The sequence below is a fragment of the Palaemon carinicauda genome, chromosome 3, assembly GCF_036898095.1.
Source record: "Palaemon carinicauda isolate YSFRI2023 chromosome 3, ASM3689809v2, whole genome shotgun sequence".
Taxonomy (NCBI): domain Eukaryota; kingdom Metazoa; phylum Arthropoda; class Malacostraca; order Decapoda; family Palaemonidae; genus Palaemon; species Palaemon carinicauda.
The window spans coordinates 42,207,447-42,232,613 of record NC_090727.1 but is presented as its reverse complement, the minus strand read 5'-3'; the positions used below and the strand labels follow the sequence as shown (position 1 = coordinate 42,232,613).

The 25,167-nt window shown below is 36.2% G+C and overlaps 2 protein-coding genes and 2 long non-coding RNA genes across 5 annotated transcripts in view; all 4 read left to right on the top strand.

Moving 5' to 3' along the window:
- The first annotated feature begins 10,388 nt into the window (after positions 1 to 10,388).
- The window catches only part of LOC137638250 (uncharacterized), a 35,063-nt gene continuing 20,284 nt past the window's right edge, over positions 10,389 to 25,167 (top strand). For both annotated transcript variants that reach the window (XR_011043956.1, XR_011043955.1), the window contains exon 1: positions 10,389 to 10,485. This is a non-coding gene — a long non-coding RNA (uncharacterized lncRNA). The remainder of the gene's footprint in view (positions 10,486 to 25,167) is intronic.
- LOC137638855 (uncharacterized) lies at positions 15,481 to 21,667 on the top strand. Its single transcript, XM_068371268.1, has 2 exons — positions 15,481 to 15,872; positions 16,029 to 21,667. The coding sequence occupies exon 2, from the start codon at positions 16,403 to 16,405 to the stop codon at positions 21,665 to 21,667; it is 5,265 nt and encodes a 1,754-aa protein (XP_068227369.1). The 5' UTR covers positions 15,481 to 15,872; positions 16,029 to 16,402.
- LOC137637131 (uncharacterized) lies at positions 21,686 to 22,463 on the top strand. The gene has a single exon (XM_068369413.1). The coding sequence runs from the start codon at positions 21,712 to 21,714 to the stop codon at positions 22,126 to 22,128; it is 417 nt and encodes a 138-aa protein (XP_068225514.1). The 5' UTR covers positions 21,686 to 21,711; the 3' UTR covers positions 22,129 to 22,463.
- Positions 22,490 to 23,417, top strand: LOC137637124 (uncharacterized). The gene is made up of 3 exons (XR_011043409.1): positions 22,490 to 22,645; positions 22,958 to 23,043; positions 23,200 to 23,417. It is a non-coding gene; the product is annotated as an uncharacterized lncRNA (long non-coding RNA).

The window sequence follows — 25,167 nt, the reverse complement described above, 5'->3', positions numbered from 1 at the left end:
AGAAGAAACAAAGATGAGTAAACCTTTATATTGTTGCAATTAGTTGGCTTGCACTTATATGGAGTATAGTGAGTAATTTCTATATTAGTAAAGCCTACCGGATCAGAAGAAAATATATTTGTAGAAATGGGGATTCTTTTAGTTGTTTGGGGGATTTTTTTATCATGTGTTTTGGGGTTTTTAGATTAACATAACTGGCAACACTGCATTAGCGAGCAAAGGCAGAATCCTAAAGAGTTCGTAGCATTTCCAGAGTTTCATAAACAACAATAATATTTCTCTCGGCAACGAGAGTTTCATTGAAACAGAAGAAGCAAAGAAAAAGATGAAAGACGCTTCTCGTAATGTAAGAAGCAAATGAAGATTATGAACGATGATGTTTAATATCCCTAAGGCAGATTTTCTTCACAACATCTTGGTGTAGATCTTCATCTTGTATTACACAATTTCTCTGCTCTTGTGTTTTACAACTTAAAAATTTGTAGAGTAGAAATACGCATATCATTTTAGAAACTTAGATTTTTCATATATTAAAGCTAAATTCTATCTTAGAATTCATTGTTTATTATAAAGGGAAACAAAGTGGAAGTGCGAAATAGTTGTTGACATATATATTTCGTATAATGTAACTAGAAATCTAGTTAAAAGTTTATCACGTGTAGGGCAAAGAGCTTATAATGAAACTCAGTTTTAGTGACATTAAAATCAATATAAAATAAAGGGGTATTAAGATTAATACTTTAATGATAATAATTCTAATAAGGATGCTTACAAGTATTATCTGGTTTAATGAAGAAGCTTCGGGCATGCTGCTGTCCTAAAAAGCAATTAGTCAAAGTGATGAGCACCTTTGCATATAGTTATGTCTTTAGCCGTCAGTTATGAAAAAAAAAAAAAAAAAAAAAAAAAAAAAACTATATAAAAGCCAATTTTGGAGGTCATGGGAAACTCCCAAACTCGCTGGCAAGTGAATGTCACCGCTCCAGACAAAGAGAAAATGACGATAATTGCTTTTATTTGTTACATTGCGATAGGTAACAGAACTATCTATTGTGTGTAGTCTTAGAAGGACACTTGCATATCGGTGTAAAGGCCGCTCATGAATGGCAGAGGCAAGGGGCAGTGACATTGCCCTATCAAGCAGGACAATGCCCTAGAGACTGACCATATATACATATGATCAGTGCCCAAGCCCCCTCTCCCCCCCCCCCCCCAAGCTTAGACCAAGAAGGGCCAAGCAATGGCTGCTGATGACTCAGCAGATAGACCTTTAGGCTCCCAAAAGCCCCCCATACTTAGCTCACAAGGATGGTGAAGTTGCAGCGACAAAAGGAACTAATGAGTTTCGGCGGGACTCCACCTCAATCTGGCGATTATCAGCCAGGGACGTTACCAACGGAACTAACGAGTTTGAGTGGGGCTTGAACCCCAGTCTGGCGATTACCAGCCAGGGACGTTACGACATCGGCCACCACAACCATTTAAGCATGACATCTGCTCTTCATACTTGACTACCATATTTTGGAATAAAGGGTGAATATTGTCTGCATAAGGGCAGTCTAAGTCTAGGGAGGTTTGTTTTAGTAAATATAGCCTAAAAAAGATGAAAATGATTACTAATGATATATTGTTACCACTCTTCAATTAATCCATATAATTTTACATTAATTGGAGCAGAAAAGAGACCTCAAAATTATCAGCAACTATTTGTAGCAAAATAGTCTTTGGTGATACATATAATTTGATTATCAGTAACATAATTTGTTGTAGTTAAACTAAAATAACTAAGGTTTTGAAAAAAAAAAAAAAAACTGGAATTTTGATATAGGAAAATTTTCCATATTTTGAAATGTTACATGTATTTACAACAACACAGTTAAGAAATAATTACTTTTATGTAAAGTGCAGCAAAAATAAGGTTCATATAAAGACCAAGCCTATAACTCTATCAAAATTAGCTAAAGGAGCAGCAGTGGTGACCTCTATTGTAGCTAAACCAAAGCATCGAATGTCTTGGAGTATTATTACATATCTTTACCAAAATCATATAGTTATGAATTCTTAATTTCAATTTCAGGAATTAAAAAAAAAATAACAACCTACAACTCATTTGCATCTTAAGACGATGGCTGGGAGAATTTATTTGTAGCCATGATGTCTGTAACGATTTACAAACAACGTGGAAACTTAGTTGGTAACTTAGTTGTGTTCTTTTAAGTAAAGAAAAACGAAGATTATTTGTTGACTTTTCTACGGAACTCAGCCTTTTAGAACATTGTATTGGTTTTGAGAAAGGTAAAAACCATCAGATATTCATGAAGTAAACAGAGACTCTTACTGCTGAGAATATAATGTGATTTAACAAGGTGGCATAAAGAAAACAAAGTCTGTTGTGTGGAACTCTGTCAGAACTTTGTCTCTGATATTGAGGCGCCAAGTTTAGCAACATCTAGATGCGTAGAGCTATGATAACACCCCCAGAGTAAATCGATTTTGTTTAGAGAAAATGTTTAAGGTAGCATCTTCTATTTGAACTAAGGCGTGACTAAGGTCCTCCCCTTTTAAATTTAAGAAAAAGGAATCGATTGTCTATTCATTCAAAGTCTGCAGGAATACAGTATGCAGAATTTTATATTTAGAACGTTCTTGAAATATTGAAGAAAGTAAGAGCAAATATAGGAAAATTGCCTACCTGGTGCAATACTTTCTATGGAATTATTTATACAGTCCCTATTTGCTATATACACATATGCGCTATTTACACACACACACACACACACACACACACACATATATATATATATATATATATATATATATATATATATATATATATATAAATATATATATATATATATATATATATACATACATACATACATATACATATATATATATATATATATATATATATATATATATATATATATATATATATCATCTCCTACGCCTATTGACGCAAAGGGCCTCAGTAAGATTTCGCCAGTAATCTCTATTTGAGCTTTTAATTCAATACGTTTCCATTCATCATCATCTACTTCACGCTCCATAGTCCTCAGACGTGTAGACAGACCTGAATCTTCCAACTCTTCGTGTACCTTGTGGCCGGACAGAATCCTGAATGCCATAATCCCAACAGCCACAACCCCTACAGATAGAATGCCGATAGGCCAATACACCAAGAAACATACATTTGCTTTTCGCAAATGATTTAGTTGGGTAAGTAAAATAATGATGATATAAAAAAGATATAGCCAAGATATAGGTTCACACTTGAAGGATCATATGTATAATTAAAAGATTTTGAGTTTATTTTCTAAATTGATAAAAGAATAATGAAATAATGAGATTTATTAAAGAGATAAACTGTGTACTATACCACACTACTATATAGTCAAAAACATTTTCCTGTTCACGTTCACGTTCATTCATCACTTTGGTGATTGGTTATTCACAAGCAATTTGATATCTAGGGCAGATTCAGAAAACAGACCATAACTTAAATGTATTCTTTCTTTCCTGCTTTGAAGTTTTAAAGTTCGCTCCTATGACAGAGTCAAGGGACTATGACAATGCCCTAGCAAGACAATTCCTTAGGGAATGACCATATATAAATATGATCTGTGCCCTAACCCCTCCCCCCAAAGCCAGGACCATGGAGGGCCAGGAAATGGCTGCTGATGACTCAGCAGATAGACCTATAGGCTTCCCCCGAACCCCTCATCCTCTCATCCTATAGCTCCCAAGGATGATGAGTTTGCAGACACTGTAAGAAACTGTCGAGCTTGAACGGGTCTGGAGCCCCAGTTCAGCAGATATCCAGGCATTGACGTTTCCAATAGGCTACAGGTAATTAACACGGATTCCGAATAATTGCTTCGGCCTTCGGCCAGCCAGTGGTTCTATGACCCGAGTTAAGCCAACGGACAGCCGAGGCATTATTGGCTTAACCCTTTCCAATCGAGGGCGTGGCCTTTTATTAGCTGGTAATTATATGATGCGGATGTTAGCTTTATTATAGCATTTAGCAATAATGAAAACAATCATCAAAATTTCACTATCAAGTTCATAGTGCACTACTTGTACCATCAGAAAAATTGAACGTTAGAAATCCATTCACTCTCATCTCAAACTTATGTCTATGTTAAATAAAAGGGAAATACTATATTTCAAACTATAAGAAACTGAATTAAAAAGATCATAATCAGAATAAATAATATTAAATTGAGAGTAATCCTTTTACCCAAATCTAAATTCCTTTATAAATAAGAAAGAATTGCGAAAAATCTCTTATCAAAACCATTTGATTTCAAAAGTAAAAACTTCTCCACGCAAAAAAGGAGATATCTTCTGTAAAAAAACAAAATAATAATAAAAGCGAACAGATAAATGCTTAATTTGGAGAAGTTATTGCCTGACAGAAAAAATCGAGTGAAGAAATGACCTGGCCTAAAACATCAAGGGGATTTTTCTGATTCGAGAATATATTTTGGACGTTGATTTTTCGTAGAGAAAGTTCCATCGTGTCTATTCCTTCCCCTGCTTGCATTACTCCCTCGTATTTGCAGTGATATTCTCTTCTCTTAAATGTTTTAACCTTATATTTCTTTCTTCGTTATCGTTAGGGTTAAAAAAGCTTTAGGCCTATTCTCATCTCCTGTTCATATTTCTGCTATGTATTTAATGTAGTTATTGTCTTTATTATTAATTGTATCACAATTTATTTTTTTGTAGTATTATTGTTTTATTCTTACATAAATGTAGGCTTATTAGCCTATACAAGGGATTCATCACTAACACCATGGTGCTATTGAACTAGTCACTCTCCTTAATTTCCAGTCATAAAACTTTTAATTGGCCTCAATTAAATAAGAATACTGTATATTAATTGTTTTTAAACAAATTTGAAACGACAAAATTTAATTTTGTATGCCTAGGTATAACATGTAGGCCTATTCTGTATGCATTTTTTTTAACTCGAGGGAATACCCTTTTTAATCTTAAACAAGATTTTATTGACTTGATATTTGCACTTTTAAAGAGATAAAATTAGGAGTTACGGTTTCTAAGAAATAAATGAATTTCAATTTCATTTTGATACCGAACAAAGGACAGATTTTGTCAAGAATTAAAAGGTCTACTGTGTTATTGCTTTTATAATCACTATGAAAAGATTAATTCAGTTTTATGAATCAAAATTGCAATCTAAATACGCTATCAATGACTGATGAAATGGGAAATCGTATTAATTAAATTATCAATCACGTAATTCACATCATGTAATTTGAAAATGAATGTCAAAAATATCTTTGTATGTATGTAGGCTATGTATGTATGTATGTATGCAATGAGCATCTTTCATTCGCATTGGAGATTATTTCTCTTTTCTCATACAGGAAATTAGTTACAACATTAAGAACTGTTTCCATCTTCAATATGTTCAACCTCAAAGATAACTGCAGGCCGTAGAAAATGAAATACAGTAATCATGTAAGCTCTTTATATTTTCTAGAAGAAAATGGATTTCCATTAATTAAGGTTACGTGAAGCAGTTTTGAGGTCTGTTCTGTTTCATTTATTTGTTTTGAAGACGAAGATATTTAGAATGAGAATATTTGCTATAATTTTTCACTGAAATTTCAAGAACACACACACACACACACACACACACACACACACACATATATATATATATATATATATATATATATATATATATATATATATATATATATATATATATATATATATGTTGTGAAAATAAAAAACCTGTCATAGGTTATAGGTTTTATTGCACACAAAAACTGGAGTCACATCCTGAAACAATAGAAACAGCCACTATTACAACACGTACTACTTTACATGCACAATAACAAACAAATACATCAAAGTAAGGGCCAGACAACACAGGGACATCCACAAGCAATAATATGCACGAAGACACACAAATAGCAACATAATAAGCTGGTAAATGCAAGCAGAGAAACACAACGTACATGAGAGCATAAATGTAAAACTACATTGAACATATATTACCACATTCTCCCCACCTATGAAATTCAAGCAGCATAATCATCAAAATACTTAGGAGCCCGCCGGGTCCTTTCGGACCTCCGGAGTGGTACAGGTGTAGTGCCTTGACCAGACGCAGCAGGAAGCTCTTGAACAGCACTTTCCCCGGATGTAACGTCATGAGTGACTTCTTGAAGAGCAGGTTCCGAGCTTGCTCTAGCATCTGGACGGCGCACCTCAGACTCTGATATACCTAGAGACTCTAGAGATTGCGGCAGTGAAGATCTGGTGGCCTCCACGCTGCTACTATCATCACCACTTAAAGGTGCTAGATGCCTCAAAGACACAGTGGACTCTCTACCATCAGGAAACTTGACATGAGCATATTCAGGATTAGCTTCTACTATTTCTACTTCATCTACTAGAGGGTCATTCTTGCTGTGCCGTACTTGTCGTCTTAATAGAGCGGGACCTTTGGTGATGAGCCAGGTAGGCAACGTACGACCTGACGTGGACTTCCGAGGATGCTTTAGGAAACGCTCGTGTGGTGTACAATTAGTCGACGTACATAGCAGGGAACGGATAGAGTGAAGTGCATCTGGGAGGACAACTTCCCATTTCGAGACATCAAGATTCCTTGTTCTGAGAGCTAACCGAATGGTTTTCCATATGATTCCATTGTACCTCTCCACCTGGCCATTGCCCCTTGGGTTGTAGGGCGTAGTGCGACTGGTAGCCACTCCTTTCTCTAGTAAGAATTTCTTCAGTTCTTCTGACATGAAAGAGGCTCCCCTGTCTGAGTGTATGTATGCTGGCATTCCGAATAGTGCAAACAGTTGTACCAAACACCCGATGATAGCACCAGCAGTCATGTCTGAACAAGGGAACGCAAAAGGGAACCGTGAGAATTCGTCAATGACTGTGAGCAAGTATCTGTTTTTCGACTGTGACGGAAGGGGCCCCTTAAAATCCAAGTTCAATCTCTCGTATGGCTGAGTAGCTTTCACCAGATGGCCATCATCAGGCTTATAGAACTGAGGTTTGACAGTAGAGCAGATTGGACAAGAAGCAGTAACCTTCTTTACATCCTCAACAGAATAAGCCAGGTTCCGAACTCGGATGAAATGCACCATCCTTGACACTCCAGGATGACAGAGACTTTCATGCAGTTGTTTGAGTTTATCTGTAGCTACAGCACCACAGACACGCGAGAGAGCATCTGCAGGAATATTTTCCGTACCTGGACGATACACTATATCGTAGTGGTAGCATGACAGTTCAATGCGCCACCTGGCTATCTTGTCGTTCTTGATTTTGCTTGAAGATCTTGTGTCGAACATGAATGTTACACTTCGCTGGTCAGTAATCAGCTTAAAGTGATGACCAATTAGGTAATGCTTCCACTTTCTGAGGGCCTCAACTATGGCATAAGCTTCTTTCTCTACTGAAGAATGCCTTTGTTCACTGTCAGAGAGAGTGCGAGAGAAGAACGCTACAGGACGTCCATTCTGAGTGAGAGTAGCGGCAATGGCATGGTCTGAGGCATCTGTTTCGACTGTGAAAGGGGATGTAGGATCAATGGCTTGCACCACGGACTTCGCAATTTCATTCTTCAATTTCTCAAAAGTCAGAGAAGCTTCAAAAGACAATGGGAATCTTGTGGAGTGTGAAAGAGGCCGGACCTTCTCAGAGAAGTTGGGTATCCATCGTGAGTAATGAGCAAGCAACCCCAACATTCTCCGAAGAGAGGCAGTATCCTTGGGAAGGGGTAGACTCAAGAGAGGCTGCAGTCGTTCTGGATCAGGTCTGATCTCTCCGTCCTTTATAGAGTATCCCAGAAGGTTTATAGACTGTGTCCTGAAATCACACTTGTCATGATTAAATGTGAGGTTGTAATCCCTCGCCACTTTCAAGAAATGATTTAGGTTTTTGTCATGCTCCTCTTCCGTCTCTCCACATACAGTCACATTGTCCACATAAGCAAATGCCCCTTCCACCTTTTCTTTTGCAAGGATCTGATCCACAACTCGTTGGAAAGCGGCCACTCCGTTCTTCACACCAAATGGGATTCGATTAAACTCGTACAGCTTTCCACTCGCTTCAAAAGCAGTGTACAACTTTTCGTCTTCTCTTATTGGCACTTGGTGGTAGGCGCTCTTCAGGTCCAAGGTGCTAAACACTTTATATCTTGAGACATTATTCACTGTTTCATCGATCCGAGGCAAAGGGTAAGCATCCAGCTCAGTAAACCTGTTTATAGTTTGTGAATAATCAATCACCATTCTCTTCCTGCGATTGTGCCCTGCAGTGATTAGCACCTGGGCCCTCCATGGAGACTGGCTGGGCCTTATTATTCCTTCTTGTAGCATTCTACCAATTTCAGTTTTGACAAATTCCTTATCAGCCTGAGAGTAATGTCTAGACTTTGCCGCAATGGGTCTGCAGTCTGATGTCAGATTGCTGAAGAGTGCGGGCGCAACCAACTTCACTGCTGCCAGCCCACATATCTTGAGTGGTGGGCGTGCTCCTCCAAAAGCTATTTCTAGAGCAGAATGATTCTTCAAGAATTCATGCCCCAAAATTACATCACTACACAGGGCTGGCAGTACTTTGAGTTTTACACTAGGATAAATTTGTCCTTGCAGCTCCACATCAACACAACAAAGACCTAAGACTTTGGACGAGAGAGACGCATCAGCCATAGAGACGTGCCCGTCGTCAGGAAGTATGATTAGGTTGTTTTCTTTAGCAATCTTCTGACTCACAAAATTTTCCGAGCTTCCAGTATCAATAAGTGCATTAACAGGGAGACCATTAACTTTCAAACAACTCAAAGATTTACTAAGACTATTAGGCACAGCCCCAGACACAGTAGCCAGTGTTGCTGCCGAATATTTAGTTTTACCAGCAGAGGTATCCCCTACTGGTTTCCCTGACCTACACACTTTTGCATAATGTCCTTGTTTCTTACACTTTAGACATAAAGCTTCCCTAGCAGGACATTTGAACCGAGGGTGCCGTTTCAATCCACAGAAAAAACACTGATTGGCGCCAGTAGTGGCGGCAAGATGAGCAGTTTCATCACTACTTTCTAAAAACTCTGAATCACCTGACTGACTTTGTGGCTGAGGTACAGCAGCAGTAATTGGCTCAACAGTAGTATAGGAAGCAGAATGTTTCTGAGCCATCTCTAAAGTGCGTGCCTGTTCATAAGCAGTTTGCAAGTTAAGAGTTATATTTTCGAGTAGTCTTTGACGAATGGCACCAGAAGAAAGTCCATTGATGAATGCATCTCTAACATAGTTATCACACGCCTGCTCTGCTGACACTGCTTTGAACTGACAGTCTTTTGCTAGGAGCTTCAGAGCTTGGAGAAACTGGTCTAGAGACTCACCTGACCCCTGCCTACGTGTGGCCAGGACATGCCTAGCAAATACCTCATTTCTAGGTTTTACATACAGTGATGTCAGTGCTTTCTCAGCCTTAACATAAGTGTCACAGTCTGCTATGTAGTCGTACACTCGAGGAGCAACGTAGTTGGTGAGTAGGATTAGTTTGTCTGCACTGGGAGATGTCTTCTGTACTGCTTGGTAGAAGTTGTTGAATGTCCTCAGCCAGTGCGTCCACTCCTTAGCAGCGGTGGCAGAATCCGGGTCAGCCTCGAAGCGTTCTGGACGTAGGAACCGTTCCATGGCCTCTCAAATTTTTATGTTGTGTGCAATAAATTGTTGTGAAAATAAAAAACCTGTCATAGGTTATAGGTTTTATTGCACACAAAAACTGGAGTCACCTCCTGAAACAATAGAAACAGCCACTATTACAACACGTACTACTTTACATGCACAATAACAAACAAATACATCAAAGTAAGGGCCAGACAACACAGGGACATCCACAAGCAATAATATGCACGAAGACACACAAATAGCAACATAATAAGCTGGTAAATGCAAGCAGAGAAACACAACGTACATGAGAGCATAAATGTAAAACTACATTGAACATATATTACCACATATATATATATAAATATATATATATATATATATATATATATATATATATATATATAAACACAAGGAATAATGAATTTATCATGTATGCATTCTTAATGGGCGTGTCCATGCATTTGTTTCCATGAAATCCGAAATTCTGGGATAGTCTTTGGTCTGGGAGAAAAGTCAGAAAAGTAGTTCTTCATATTTCTATATTCCGATCCTAAACCATTGGAATTAAGTGTACCTTTAAATAATTTGTTTCATCTTCAAATAATGATATAAAAAAGAAAAATATATAGTTAAGTAGTGATTAAATAAGAAATAATCCCAACTTCTAATAATCCTGCCAAATGTATTGTTCCGCAATCTGAATGTGTCTCGCTATCAAGAAGCCACTCCCTTGTGCTGATGAAGGACAAGTTTGCCAAACTTTCACCGTTTAACGTAATTAAACGTTCCACATTTTATTCCAAAGGTCAGTACCGTTAATTTAGACACCAGTTCAGGTGTTTTAAAGAATCTCTTTGAGTTATTTTGAAACAATAAATGAATAGTTGTGTAGTTTGCAATGTTAGCTAGCCTACTGTGAGTCGGGACAGTCAGTGGCCAAGACATTTTACCAATGGCATCAATTTAAGAGTAATGATACAATAATACCTTTTAATTCCCATATACTTGGGGTCGGAAACACATATTAACGGAGTTACAGATTTTCAGAAATTCCTGTTTTGCTCCTAGCAGTCTTCTTAATTGGCCTCATGTTACTCCTGTTCAAATATGAAATAGTACAATATTAGTTAGGACCTTGAAACTCGTATAATTGAGTAGATCTTTGCAAATACACTATTTTGAGTCTCTTATCTTATTGGAGGAAACCTCTATTAACGAAGTTACAGATTTTAGAAAATACCCCTTTTGTTCCTTTTTGGGTTAATGTCTAGGAGAGGGCCGCATGAAGATACCAGTGATATTCAATGTATTTTTACTAGAATGTGTAGGAATGTATGTAAATAGTGGTATAAGAGATAATTTAGTGATATTCAATAACAGTCGAAATATCGACTAACAAACTCACGCTACTCTTGTCTTCCTCCCAGAATTTTTCTTAGTCTCTTGTTATTGTTTTTAGCTCAAATGAGGGGTAGTTTGTAGCGCTACGGCCAAGCGTCCTAATTTTGCTTATTATTGCTCCGTTGCTTATTATCGCTCCGACTGTTATCTTGTATAGAATAAAAACGTTTGGAAATGGTCTACGGATCTTAAATATGTTGTGTAAGGGGGGGGGTCCGGGGGGGGGCACAGCCCTCCTGGGTAAGGACACGGCCTTTAGCATAGGTTAGGTGGGTTTTTTAAGTTAGCTTCTCTCGTCGAACTCGTAGGTAAGGAAACTGTTGTGTAAGGGGGGGGGGGGGGGGGTTCGGGGGGCGAATGCCCCCTGGGTAAGGATACGGCTTTTAGCATAGGTTAAGTGGGTTTTTTAAGTTAGCTTCTCCCGCCAAAATCGTTTTTAGAACGACGGCCACAGTTCAGAATATTCCAGTTTTCTACGGGATCTGTCCGTCACCCTACAAAGGCTCCCAAATGAGCCCTGTAATTACTATAATCCGCAGACAAACTAGTCCACTATGACATCCTACACGTTTGGCCCCGAAAATCACTCTGCCCTTAAGGGGGTTGGCCTCCCCCGGTAGGCCTAGGTAGGGTACAGGGCCCTAAGTTAGGTTAGGTGGGTGTATTAGGTTTGGTCGTGTCCCGAAAATCACTTTTCTCCTCCCCCCCACCCAAAACCTCCGCTTCCCACTGGGGTCCCCCATAATTGTAGTAGTAGGTTTATGCTTACATTTTGTGTGTAAGAGTAAGTCCTAGTTTCTTTTTTATTAATTTCCTTGTGTTTCTATGCTATGTGCAACACCAATGTTTGTTTTTCGCCGTTTTTCGTCGTTAATACTTGGAAAACGGGTGCGGCCTTTTGGACATTTACCCCTTTTTGTCATGGCACTTTAGGAGTCTCCTTCCACCTGGTATTTCAGAAAAGTGATGGGTTGTGCCAAAAGTTACTTGGATGAACAGATTAAAAGGGCCAAGGTTTATATTCTAAACCTCTAATTTTCAATATTCAAATATGCAATCTAATCATCGTTCTTATTTTATTGATCATGGTTGTAATGAAACTTTGGGTGAAGTTGTTTTGATATATTTAGTCTGCTCATTGCAAATGGAAGCCAAGTCCATGTTCTAACAGATGCTGTAGCGCGAAGCTACAACTCGCCCCTTTGTTAAGTGTTTACTCGCCCACTTCAAGTTTGTATGGTACAGTAATTGTTTACAACACCACGCTCTCCATTCACTCCAAAATAATGCAATCCTGCAGTTATCTTCTTGCACAGTAATTAGGTGGTTATTTAAATTCTGGGAAAGCAATAATTAGCAAGATATGTTGAGGAAGGGGGGAAGGGGTTATAAAAAGAAAATAGCTCGGTTTCCTCACTAAACAACTTGGAACTGACATGTCAACATCGTCAACCAAACTGAATTTGTGAGGCCAGTGTACATAAACAGAAGTTCGTGATAGCAGCGTACGTTTGATATACTGTACTGTATATTCAAAATATACTTAATTAAAAATTGATTACTCAAAAGTGTCACTATTGTAACTTGCATATTTTATGGACACTTGAGTAATTAATCCATTTTTAATTTAGTGTATTTTGAATATACAGTACAGTATATCAAATGTACGCTGGCATCACAAAGTTCCGTTTATGTACGCTGGCATCACGAATTCTGTTTGGTTGACGATGTTGACATGTTAGTTCCAAGTCGTTTAGTGAGGAAACCGAGCTATTTTATTTCTGTAACCTCTTCCCGCCTTCCTCAACATATCTTGCTAATTATTGCTTTCCCAGAATTTAAATAACCATCTAATTACTGTGTAAGAAGATGAGAATTGCAGGATTGCATTATTTTGGAGTGAATGGAGAGCGTGGTGTTGTAAACAATTAACGTTTGTATGATTGATAATGCCGAAATACTGTCCCTCGACGCTAACGTGCATAGCAAACCGTGCCACCTTCCTGAACATAGGAGCAATGAGGTAATGGTTAATTGCAAGCAATAAATCATTAGCTCGGTTAAGGTAGGAAATATTTGTAATACGATGAATACTGCTATAAACGACTGTTTCGAAAATGGTATGAAAACACCCCCCCCCCTTTTTTTTTTTTGGTGTCCCGAAGTCCTGACAAACAAAGGCTTCAGTGTTTTGACATTTCATTGCTATTATTTGGTTTTGATTTACGCTAACATTTTTTTATTACTATAGCTGGTTTTTTATGACGGGCGAAAACGAAAAATTATAAAAGTTGATTTAAATAGCTACATAATTAGACTAGTACACTAAATATTAAGGCGTTTTGAAAGTAATTGATGACACTTCCTAGCGCAACGCCTTAGCTTTTCAGATATGGTAGTCGATTTACCATAACTCAAAAAGTATGAATTTCCGCTAGGGATCATTTACCACAAATGTTCAAAATACCACAAAATACCTAAAAAAAAAAAATTCTTATTTTCTACAAACTTTTTATTGCACTATTCTATAACTTTACTGAAAAAAAGTAATAGAACAATGCAATAAATGCATTGTAGAAAGTAAGACTGGTTTTAAAGCTTTTTGCGGTTTTTTGAACGTTTTTCTATGAAGAGTTCTGGCGGGAATCATTATCTTTTTGATGGGTTGATTACCATAATTGAAAATCCATGGCGTGGCGCTAGGTATTGTCATCAATTACATGATAAATACTGTACCCTAAAATATAGTGTATTTGTCTAATTGTATACGTAAATTTAATTATTTAAACTTTTTTCTGTCAGTCGTCGTCATAAAAAGATCAGTTACCATACTCAAAACCTAGTAATAGTGCACAGTGTATATAAGGTGTTTTGAACGTAACCAATGATGATACCTAGCTGCAAAGCCGTAGCTTTTCGGCTATGGTAGTTAACCCACCATATCTTAGTAACTATAGGTTTCTACCAGAAATCATTATAAAAAAATTTGAAAATACCAAAAACTACGCTACTAGAAGTCTTATTTTAAAAATGAACTAATTAAAGTCTTATTTTTTAAAAACCATTTATTGTACTTTTCTATAATTTTACCCAATTTAGTTGTTTTTATTAGAGGATTCTCCAATGTGTTTTACCCATTCTAAGTGGAATTTGATTTTCATTTGGAATTAAATAAGTAAAATGTGACTGCTGGAATACTTTACTTTTGTATATTGACCAAATTTTGGTCAAGTATAAGGTACTAAAACATTGACATGCTATCTCTACTTTCTTTTTTAAGTTCTGGATCTCTTAAATGAAATAGCGTAGACTGTTGAATAATAATGACTTATTTTCCTTTTATTAATTATTAGAAGTAGGTAAAAGTAGTGTTTTTTCTTGCCAATACCAATTAAAGTTTGTAGGTAATCATATACATATGGTGTGCTATATTTTCAAATCTGGGAATTCTTTTTTCCTCAGTGATTGTGTGCTTCTTTTTGTCCCTGGTTTGTTTATTCTACAGATGCATTGTTTAGTGTATTATATCCTTTGAAAAAAGTAAATTAATCCTGACATCTTTTAGGTAGGCCTAAACCATCCAATAAAGCTTGTGTGGATCACAACTCCCAGACTATCGAAGATCCTCCTTGGGAAGTCAGGATTTTATGAGGGGGTTGAACATGTTGAATGCAGAGCACTAATCAGGAAAGGGAGAACTCCATAAATTTCATCATAATCTTTACATGAAAATTGAAATAAGTTACGGTATGTATATGCAGAGGACAATAGGGCCATCATAGCATAGACACCAGGTCCTGACCTAGCTAACCTGAAATCCTCACCCACCGAGGAAGACCTAAGAAAATGTAAAATATAAAATGAATCTTTTGGTGGGTGTAACCTGACATGACTACATAAGCCAGCCTACAACAGTGTATACAATCAACTTTATGATCTAGACATGTTGAAAAATAACACTTAAGTTATTTTTTTTTCTCTCTCTTTATAATATGGTAATTTGGTAAGTTTGCAAATGATTGTTTTTATTTCAACATGCATTTTTAGTATTTAAATAATTTTTGTTAACATAAAATGATGACAATTCCTTAATAACCTGTTAAAACTTAAGATGGTTTGGGTCGTTGAAGAGACTTGCTGCTCGTTATAAATTTCTTACAGAAAGGAGAAGTGGACGGCTTTTCATGAAAATATAGTTAGTTCTTAGCCATCTTCACCAGTGACAACATTTGATTTGCTGGCCTCTTTATCGTCATGGTGAAAAAATAAGTGATTTGTACCATGGATCCGCAGCTTACGTTGCCTGCTTCTTGGAAGCCTCATCAAGAGCCAACACAGAAATTGTGATTTGTTTCATTTACGAACAGCATACACGGACTGTATGGGTTGTGAGGTACGTCATCATTTTAAAGGTCATTTAAAATTTGTGATTTATAATTCATAGTTCATTTGATAATGAAAGTCCCTTGCTTTGCTTTTTAGCCCCCACAAATAAAAAATACCCTTGGATAATATTCATATCATTTACAATTTTCATGGAATTGCCATATTATAATTTCCCAGTCATAATTGAGAGATTCATTTATCTTCAGTTACTTTGAGCTGGTTAGATAAATTAAATTTTGTATCATATTTTGGTGTTCTCTAATTTTTGCCACTTTTACGTTAATTAGTAGTTTATTTACATTAGTTTTTTACTACTTAGGTGGTTATTCGTTCGGCCTTACTGTCAATTTGGCTCGTTGTATACTAGTGATATACTTAATACGCAAAGTGGACCATTGCCTTTAGGTAATTATTATTTGATAATGTTAAGTGAAATCCGTTATTGATACAATATATATATTTGAATGGCATTCCTGTGTTTAAGTAATTTATTAAGTTATTTCGATAGTTTAAATTACCATTTGTAGTGTAATTGATATTTGTTATTTCATATTTATCTAGGGGTTCTTGAAAATGGTAATTGGAAGTTGGAGATGCTTGACCATCGCTTTGACCTCCATTTAAGGCGATCATCTTCGACAGCAGCAACAACAGCATTGGTTTTAATTTGAACAGCAATAAATGAAACCATTTTTATTATATATTCAATTTCTTCGTTGTTTAATTAAAGTTTTCAAAGTTCATAATTTTATGAAGGTTTCATTAAAATAAGATAATTATGCTTTGTATTAATTTTCCAATTACGTTGTAAAGTTTTTCAAGATGGCGCCCAACGTGGGGCTTAAGTAAGGTGCTGTTTTTGCTGTCTGGTTAGCTTCCGGGTTGGGGTTTTGTTTGTTTGCGGGTCCATGGTCTAAGTTTTAAATTTTATTGAAATGAGTGTAGAATTAAAGACTCGTAAATATATTCGTGGCCAAGTAACGCGGTTGTTTAATGAACATGATAAATTCATGCGTATGAATAAAACTGAGTTGAAGGCTGTTCAAATCAAATTGGTATCGTACAGTGATCAGTTGAACAGTCTTAATACTGTAATCCATAAGTCTTTGTATGGAGACGGGACAAATGAAGAGGAGTTCTTATTAGAATTGCAGTCTTGTGATGATTACTCAGATAAATTAAATACCTGTTTTGCTGTTTTACAATTGATGGATTCTAAGCCTGAGGCCAAGGATTCTGAAACCGCAAGAAGTCTCTTGAAGAGTCCTGTAGTTCCACTTCCGGTTTACGCTAGCACCGAAAGTGAAAATGTTGAAAAATTTCTTGTTGAGTTTGAATCGGCTATTGCCACATATTCGTACACTGAGAGAGATAAACTATTACTTCTCAAGCAACAGGTATCAGGCAGAGCCTCAATTTTACTCGAGAATCTTGAAATTTCAAAGCAGACCTATACTGATGCTAAGAAATTGCTTAAAGAAGCACTGGCTTCTCGTTCGCTTCAGAAATTCAATGTAATTAAGCAATTAAGTGAAATGAAGCTTGAGTACGGCACTGATCCTTTTTCCTATATTGGAAAAATTACTAATGTAACTGAAACTTTTTCTACATTGGAAATCAAAGTAGATGATATTTTGCAGTATTTCATCTGGCAAGGCATGAATGACTCCTTTAAAGCTCAGCTAATAAATGTGACTAATCATGTACGTCCATCCCTTGAGGAGATAAAGGAAAATTTCTTTGAAGCATCTGAACGTTATATGGACGTCACAAGGAAGTTTAATGAAAGGAGGAGACAAGGAGGAAAATCTTCTACATCACTTGCAGTTAATGTTAAATATGAGGATAATGAAACTAACAGAATTAGTACTGCTGACGCCGCTTCTCCGAGGAAAAGGTGCACTCTTTGCCAGGAAAACCATGCAACACATAAGTGTATAAAATATAAAGAACCTGAGTATAAGCTGAGACGCTTAGAAGAACTTAATGGTTGCAAGAAATGTGCTAACATTGGACATACCACTGACAAATGCAAGTTTAAATTCTTTAAGAAATGCTATTTTTGTAAGGGTTGGCATTTTTCATTTTTGTGTGATCATCAAGGTGAAAAATCTCATGATGAAAAACTACAAATGAATGCGAGAGGTAGCAAGGAAGTAAAAGCAGGTAATTCAAAACACAGGGAAACCTCAAGTGATGTAATGATTATAACTAAGGCTTTGCATACCACTGATGGCGCCTCTGTTTTGCCAACTTTTACCTGTGAAATGTTGAATGGAGCCCTTGTTAGAGGTTTGAAGGACTGTGGCTGTCAGACCAGTTTTGTAACTGAAAAACTTGCAAGTGATAATAGGTTGAAAGTGTTAGAAGATAATGTCTCTTTAACAGTCAATGGTTTTAATTCAAGTAAGAAGTATAAATCCAAGATAGTTGAATTAAAGTGCGACTTTAATGATAAGGCATGTGTAATACATGCATTGTGTGTACCAAGCATAGATATAAATTTGTCATTGCCAGGAATTTCAGAAGTGGCCAGGGCCTTTGCCAAAAAAGGCTTCAAATTAGCTGATAAATATTTGACTGATGGTAGTGATAAAATAAAGGATATTGACTTGATACTCGGTACAAATGATGCCCATTGTTTATTAGATTTTTCAGTAAAATTTGGCAATGATCACCCATCTGTTTATTTGGGATCAGCTGCAGGAGTGATGTTAATGGGTAATGTCAAGATTATGCAACAGAATCTACCTTATCTTTCAAAGAATTTTTCTTGTTCTTGGTGTTCGGAGCACTCTCGCTCGGTTGCCGATTATGAGGAAACATGTGAGTTAAATGGAAACAAATCCCCTGTATTTGATGGCATAGATGAATGCTGCAAGTATATTGGATTTGGAAGTTCTATGGGTGAGCCAAGTGGCTTAAGTTTGGAATGCGAGGTGGAGGTTCAAGCTAACTTCGCTATTTTAAATGAAAAAGGTATGATTGAAGAATCAGAGTTGAGACGTGCAACTGAGGAGATGCTGCGATCTGTGTATGAGAAATCTATTTATGAACCAGACCCTGAAGATGGAAACTTGATGTCAGATTGTAATGCAAATTTGATTAAGTTTACCCTTGATAACGCAAGAAGAAACGAGGAAGGAAGGCTAGAGATGCCTCTTCTATGGAATGAAAAGAGCTGTCATTTGCTTGGACGGAATTTCAACCTTGCAAAGGCTGTATTGAGGTCCAACACGAGAAAATTACAAAGGAACAAGGCAAATTTGGAACTTATGAATGAAAATTTTAAAGAACAAGCAAAACTTGGGATAATTGAAAGAGTACCAAATCTAGAAAGGTACATGGATGAGCATCCTGAGTGCAGTTTTTTAGCACACATGGGAGTTTTTAGACTAGATCGGGAAACAACAAAATGCAGAGTTGTTTTCCTGTCCAATGTTTGTGAACCTAGCAGGTCCAGTGTGATGACGGTCAATCATAATCAGGCTATGTATGCTGGCCCATCACTCAATCAAAAGATAACGTCTGCAATGCTTCATTTGAGATTTGGATCTAAATTACTCATCTTCGATATTAAGAAAGCATTCAATCAAATAGCACTCAGTGAGCTTGATCAGCAGAAGTTACTCTTTTTGTGGTATAAGAATGTTAAGAAAGGGGATTTCTCTATAGTTGCCTACAAAAATGTTCGTCTTCCTTTTGGACTTCGATGCAGTCCTACAATTTTGATGTTGGCTCTTTTCAAAATTTTAGTACTGGATAGCAAGAATGATAATCCTAGACTAAGAAATGCAAAATGGATAATGTATCAGCTCTTATATATGGATAATGGTGGATTTACTTGTGAATCATCTGAAACCTTGAATTGGATATATGAGATTTTACAGGGTATTTTTGGTCCTTACAAATTTGAACTACAGCAGATGTTTTCTAATGATTCTACACTACAAGATAAAATTGATGGAGAAAATATGCAATCGGATGTAGGATGCAAGAAATCTGAGATGGAGGTGAAATTACTTGGGATGATCTGGAATCGAGGGAGTGATACAATTTCAACCAGGAAATTGTGCCTTGATGAAAAGGCTAATACAAAAAGGGAAATTTTGCGATCCATTGCATCTAATTATGATGTTTTCAACATAAATGGTCCTCTTCTTAACAGAGCTAGACTTTTTATGCAGGACTTGCAATGTGAGAGGACGCTTGGATGGGATACACAACTTAGAGACTTTCAACAAAAGGAATGGAAAAATATTGCAAACCAAGTAAATTCTGCTCCTGTTTTTGAGCTTCAGAGATGTGTTGGTGAAAGGACAGATGAATATAAACTTGAGGCTTATGTTGATGCTAGCAAAAGAGTTTATGGAGTTGTTGTATATTTATACAATATAAGAAGTGGTGAAAGAAGCTTTGTATTAGCGAAAAACAGACTCATTGGATCCAAATTGCATGAAAAGTCCATTCCTTCACTCGAATTACAGGCTATATGTTTGGGTACAGAGGTTTTGTTGGATACCTATAATGAACTGGGTGGCACACAGTGCCTGGTGCCCATCAAAATAGTTGACTTGGGGCTATTCTCAGATAGTTTTGTTGCCCTGTCGTGGCTTAAGTCCTTTTCTCATAAGTTTGATAAAATGCAGAAAAGGTCAGTGTTCGTAATGAACAAACTGAATCATATAACAAAGCTATGTGAGGGGAGAAGTGTTGGATTCTCCTTCGTGAGTGGAATGGACAACCCAGCTGACAAAATTACACGATGTCTGTCATTCAAAAGCTTAATGAAGTCTAATTACCATAAGGGTCCCAATATACGTGATCTCGATCAAGCTAGTAGAAGTGACATTTTAGGTTTCAAGGTACCAATGGTCGAGAATTTAGAACCCATTGAGGCATATACTGCATCAACCCGTATAAAAGAAAGCCAAACTGTAAAACTAGAGCACTTAATACCTCTAGATAGATATTCAAATATGAATAAGTTGATATCTATACATGCGAAAGTTCTGGAATGCTGGGATCGATGGAAAGGGTTTATAAACAAGTCACATGGCTTTGATAAGAAGGACCTCCGCTCTAAGGCTTTGACTCAAATCATCTCTAGGGATCAACAAATAAATTTTCCAGATGTTATTGACTATTTAAGTAGTAACTTTAAAACCAAGATGGCTATGCCTAATTTGATATCACAGTTGAATTTGTATCCAGACACTCATAATTTAATAAGAGTGAATTGTAAATTTAATGAGAAGCGCAGTGTAACCACCCAAACTTATCCTATTCTTTTATCAAGAGAGAGTACTCTAACAAAACTTATTATATTGGATGAACATTTGCTTTTGAAACATGCCGGTTGCTATGCCCTTTTGACAGAATTACGTAGGATATTCTGGATACCAAAATTCTTCTCAACAGTTAAAAGGATTCTGAAGGAATGTGTTGTATGCCGGAGATATAACCAAAGACCTGTCAAACTTAATCAATCAGCCTATAGGGAATTTAGATTGAGTCCATCTGATAAACCTTTTGGTAATGTATACCTTGATTATTGTGGTCCATTTTTTGTGAGACAAGGGAAAGATAAAGTCAAGGTTTGGATCCTTGTTATTTCATGCATGTTCACACGAGCAGTTAATCTTAAGATCTGTATGGATATGACAGTTGAAGAGTTTTTGCGTGCTTTGTCACTGCATTCTTTTGAATATGGAGTCCCTCAGTTTATAGTAAGTGATTTGGGTACGCAAATAGTGGCAGGAGCCAATATTGTTCAGGATTTCCTGAAGGATGCCGAGACTGTTCAGTATTTAACTGATAATAATGTTGAGAAAGTCCATTTTCAACAGTACTATAAGGGCTGCAGTCAGCTTGGAGGATTGGTTGAGAGCGTAGTTAAAATGACCAAGCATATGATACGGAAGTCAATCAGAAATAATGTCATTGAATTTAGGGATTTTGAATATCTTGTTTGTCATGCTGTACATTTGATCAATAGAAGGCCGATTGCATTTAAAGAAGCATTAAGAGATTGTTCTAATAATGTACCAACCCCTATAACGCCAGAGGAACTTATTCATGGATATTCATTGGTCTCTTTGAATATTATTCCTGCATTACAAGCTGACCCTGATTCTGATGAGGATTTTCAGGTTGCCTTTGATGTTGTACATAAAATTAAAACTTCTTATAGAAGCTGAAACAAATTAGAACTAACTTGCTGGAAATCTATCATCGGGAATTCATGAACACTTTAATTAAACAAGCTACTGATAAGAAGGATAGATATGCTCCTGTAAACCATAAACAAATCAGTATCGGCGATATTGTGCTGATTAAGGATGATGGATATAAACCTGTTGATTATCCTATGGGAATTGTCAAAGAAGTTTTCAAGAATATCAACGGAGAGGTAACTGCTGCGAAAGTTATGAAGGGTAAAACCAATGAAATAACTAAAAGGCATGTTACTACTTTAATACCACTCTTGAGGAAGGAGTCTGATGAGGATGCTGTAGGATCAGATGATGATGATGATGCTGTAGCATCGAAAGAAGAGATTCCAGGCATGGACGTTTCTAGGAAACGTCCACAGAGAAAAGCTGCTGAGATATCACGGCAAAAATTCAAAACTATTTTAAACGATGATATTTCAGACTAATTATATTTTTTTTTCTTTATTTGATCAAATTTACATAATTCTTATGTAGAATTTGATTTCTTCCCCGGGAGTGTTGAAAAATAACACTTAAGTTATTTTTTTTTCTCTCTCTTTATAATATGGTAATTTGGTAAGTTTGCAAATGATTGTTTTTATTTCAACATGCATTTTTAGTATTTAAATAATTTTTGTTAACATAAAATGATGACAATTCCTTAATAACCTGTTAAAACTTAAGATGGTTTGGGTCGTTGAAGAGACTTGCTGCTCGTTATAAATTTCTTACAGAAAGGAGAAGTGGACGGCTTTTCATGAAAATATAGTTAGTTCTTAGCCATCTTCACCAGTGACATTTGATTTGCTGGCCTCTTTATCGTCATGGTGAAAAAATAAGTGATTTGTACCATGGATCCGCAGCTTACGTTGCCTGCTTCTTGGAAGCCTCATCAAGAGCCAACACAGAAATTGTGATTTGTTTCATTTACGAACAGCATACACGGACTGTATGGGTTGTGAGGTACGTCATCATTTTAAAGGTCATTTAAAATTTGTGATTTATAATTCATAGTTCATTTGATAATGAAAGTCCCTTGCTTTGCTTTTTAGCCCCCACAAATAAAAAATACCCTTGGATAATATTCATATCATTTACAATTTTCATGGAATTGCCATATTATAATTTCCCAGTCATAATTGAGAGATTCATTTATCTTCAGTTACTTTGAGCTGGTTAGATAAATTAAATTTTGTATCATATTTTGGTGTTCTCTAATTTTTGCCACTTTTACGTTAATTAGTAGTTTATTTACATTAGTTTTTTACTACTTAGGTGGTTATTCGTTCGGCCTTACTGTCAATTTGGCTCGTTGTATACTAGTGATATACTTAATACGCAAAGTGGACCATTGCCTTTAGGTAATTATTATTTGATAATGTTAAGTGAAATCCGTTATTGATACAATATATATATTTGAATGGCATTCCTGTGTTTAAGTAATTTATTAAGTTATTTCGATAGTTTAAATTACCATTTGTAGTGTAATTGATATTTGTTATTTCATATTTATCTAGGGGTTCTTGAAAATGGTAATTGGAAGTTGGAGATGCTTGACCATCGCTTTGACCTCCATTTAAGGCGATCATCTTCGACAGCAGCAACAACAGCATTGGTTTTAATTTGAACAGCAATAAATGAAACCATTTTTATTATATATTCAATTTCTTCGTTGTTTAATTAAAGTTTTCAAAGTTCATAATTTTATGAAGGTTTCATTAAAATAAGATAATTATGCTTTGTATTAATTTTCCAATTACGTTGTAAAGTTTTTCAAGAAGACATATGATTTAAGGCAATCCTGGCAAAACATCACTACATAATGCTGCATATTATTTAAAGCAAAAGTGGGCAATCTCATATGTTTAAACATTTACTGTTTTTCCCTACCTTAACCAATTACTGTATGTAGATTACAGGAATTTGTACTAACCTTAACCTAACCTAACCTAGGATGCGGGATCCTTACTTAGCCAGACTAACATCCCCACCTAAAGTAATTTAAAATACTGTAGGTAGAATCAAAGTTATCGGGTAGCTGAATAAGTAGAACTTCAAAAGTTCAAACTTGCAGCAAATGTTTTGGTGTTGAACAGGCTGTCATAAGTCATTTTATAGTTGATATACTGATATGACATCTGTTTTGATGTTGTTAACATTATTAAAATATTTTGTTAATTTTTTCTCATTGTTTATTTCCTTATTTCCTTTCCTTACAGGGCTACTGTACCCTGTTGGAGCCCTTGGGCTTATAGCATCTTGCTTTTCTAACTAGGGTTGTAGCTTGGCTAGTAATAATAATAATAATGATTATAGTCATATCCCAACAAGATATACACTACTGTAGGTATTATCAAATTATGAAGGTATATCCTAACTATCAACTGTGCCAAAACAATTTGTTCAAAACAGCTCAAGCAGTTATCAGGGCAACACGTGCAATATGACTGCTCTCAATTTTGTCACTGGTTTGGAAATCAGTGGTGAATAATAGTGCTTAAACTATTGTCATGTGGGTTTAGGAATATTTTATTCTTCGACATATTTACTAATTGACCTTTAGAACCAAAAACCATTCTGTAGAGCCTATGGAGTTGCTTAATGGCTGATGTTTGTAGAATGTGCTTGTTGCAAAAAAAAGTGTAAAAATGTTTTGTTCATTTACTCACTGGCTGTCATGTGTGTAGTAAGTGCTTTAGGGGGTATACAATCTATTTATAATGCCATTTAATTAAGGTACAGTATCTGTCTTGGATATCATCTCTATTTAAAGTTCACAAAGTGATATATCATTAAGAAAAGGTGAAGTTACAGGAGATGAAGACTCCAATTAATGAGGATGACCAACCCTCTTAAAAACAATTATAAGGGATTATTATTGGGAAACCACTGCTTTAGGTGGGGAAATAAAAAGTATCTTGCAGAAATGATAATGGTCAGAAAGGCATAGATAAACACAAGATAATTAGTTGGAAAAATATATGGTTCTTGTAGGTGACTTGAAATGAAAGTATCAAAATTATCTGTACTTTACTGTAATTCCTGTCACATCCTTCAGATGGCTTTTGCTTTGCTGTAGCTCACTTTACTCGCAGATACACACAATTTCTCTACTCTGTTCTGGTGAGCGATAGAGGTATGTGCTGCACATGCCGTTCCTGTGATTCACTATTCAAGTGTTATTTTTAACTAATTTATTTCAAGTTCCTCGTGATTTTGTTTCCTCTGTGGAATGCTTCACTCGCAAATAAACATAATCTCTCTGCTCCTCTGTTCTGGCAAGCGGTACATCGATGACATGCCAATCATGTAGGTCATTATTTTGTGGATATTTTTGAACTTTCAGATAAGCAACAATAGCTTTATAGTATAATGAATGGGGAGCATTTTCAACGTAATCAATTATCATTATAGATGAAATTACACTAAATTTCAAAATAGATTGTACTTCCACCTTGGAGACTACTTGTGATGGTAGTCATGCT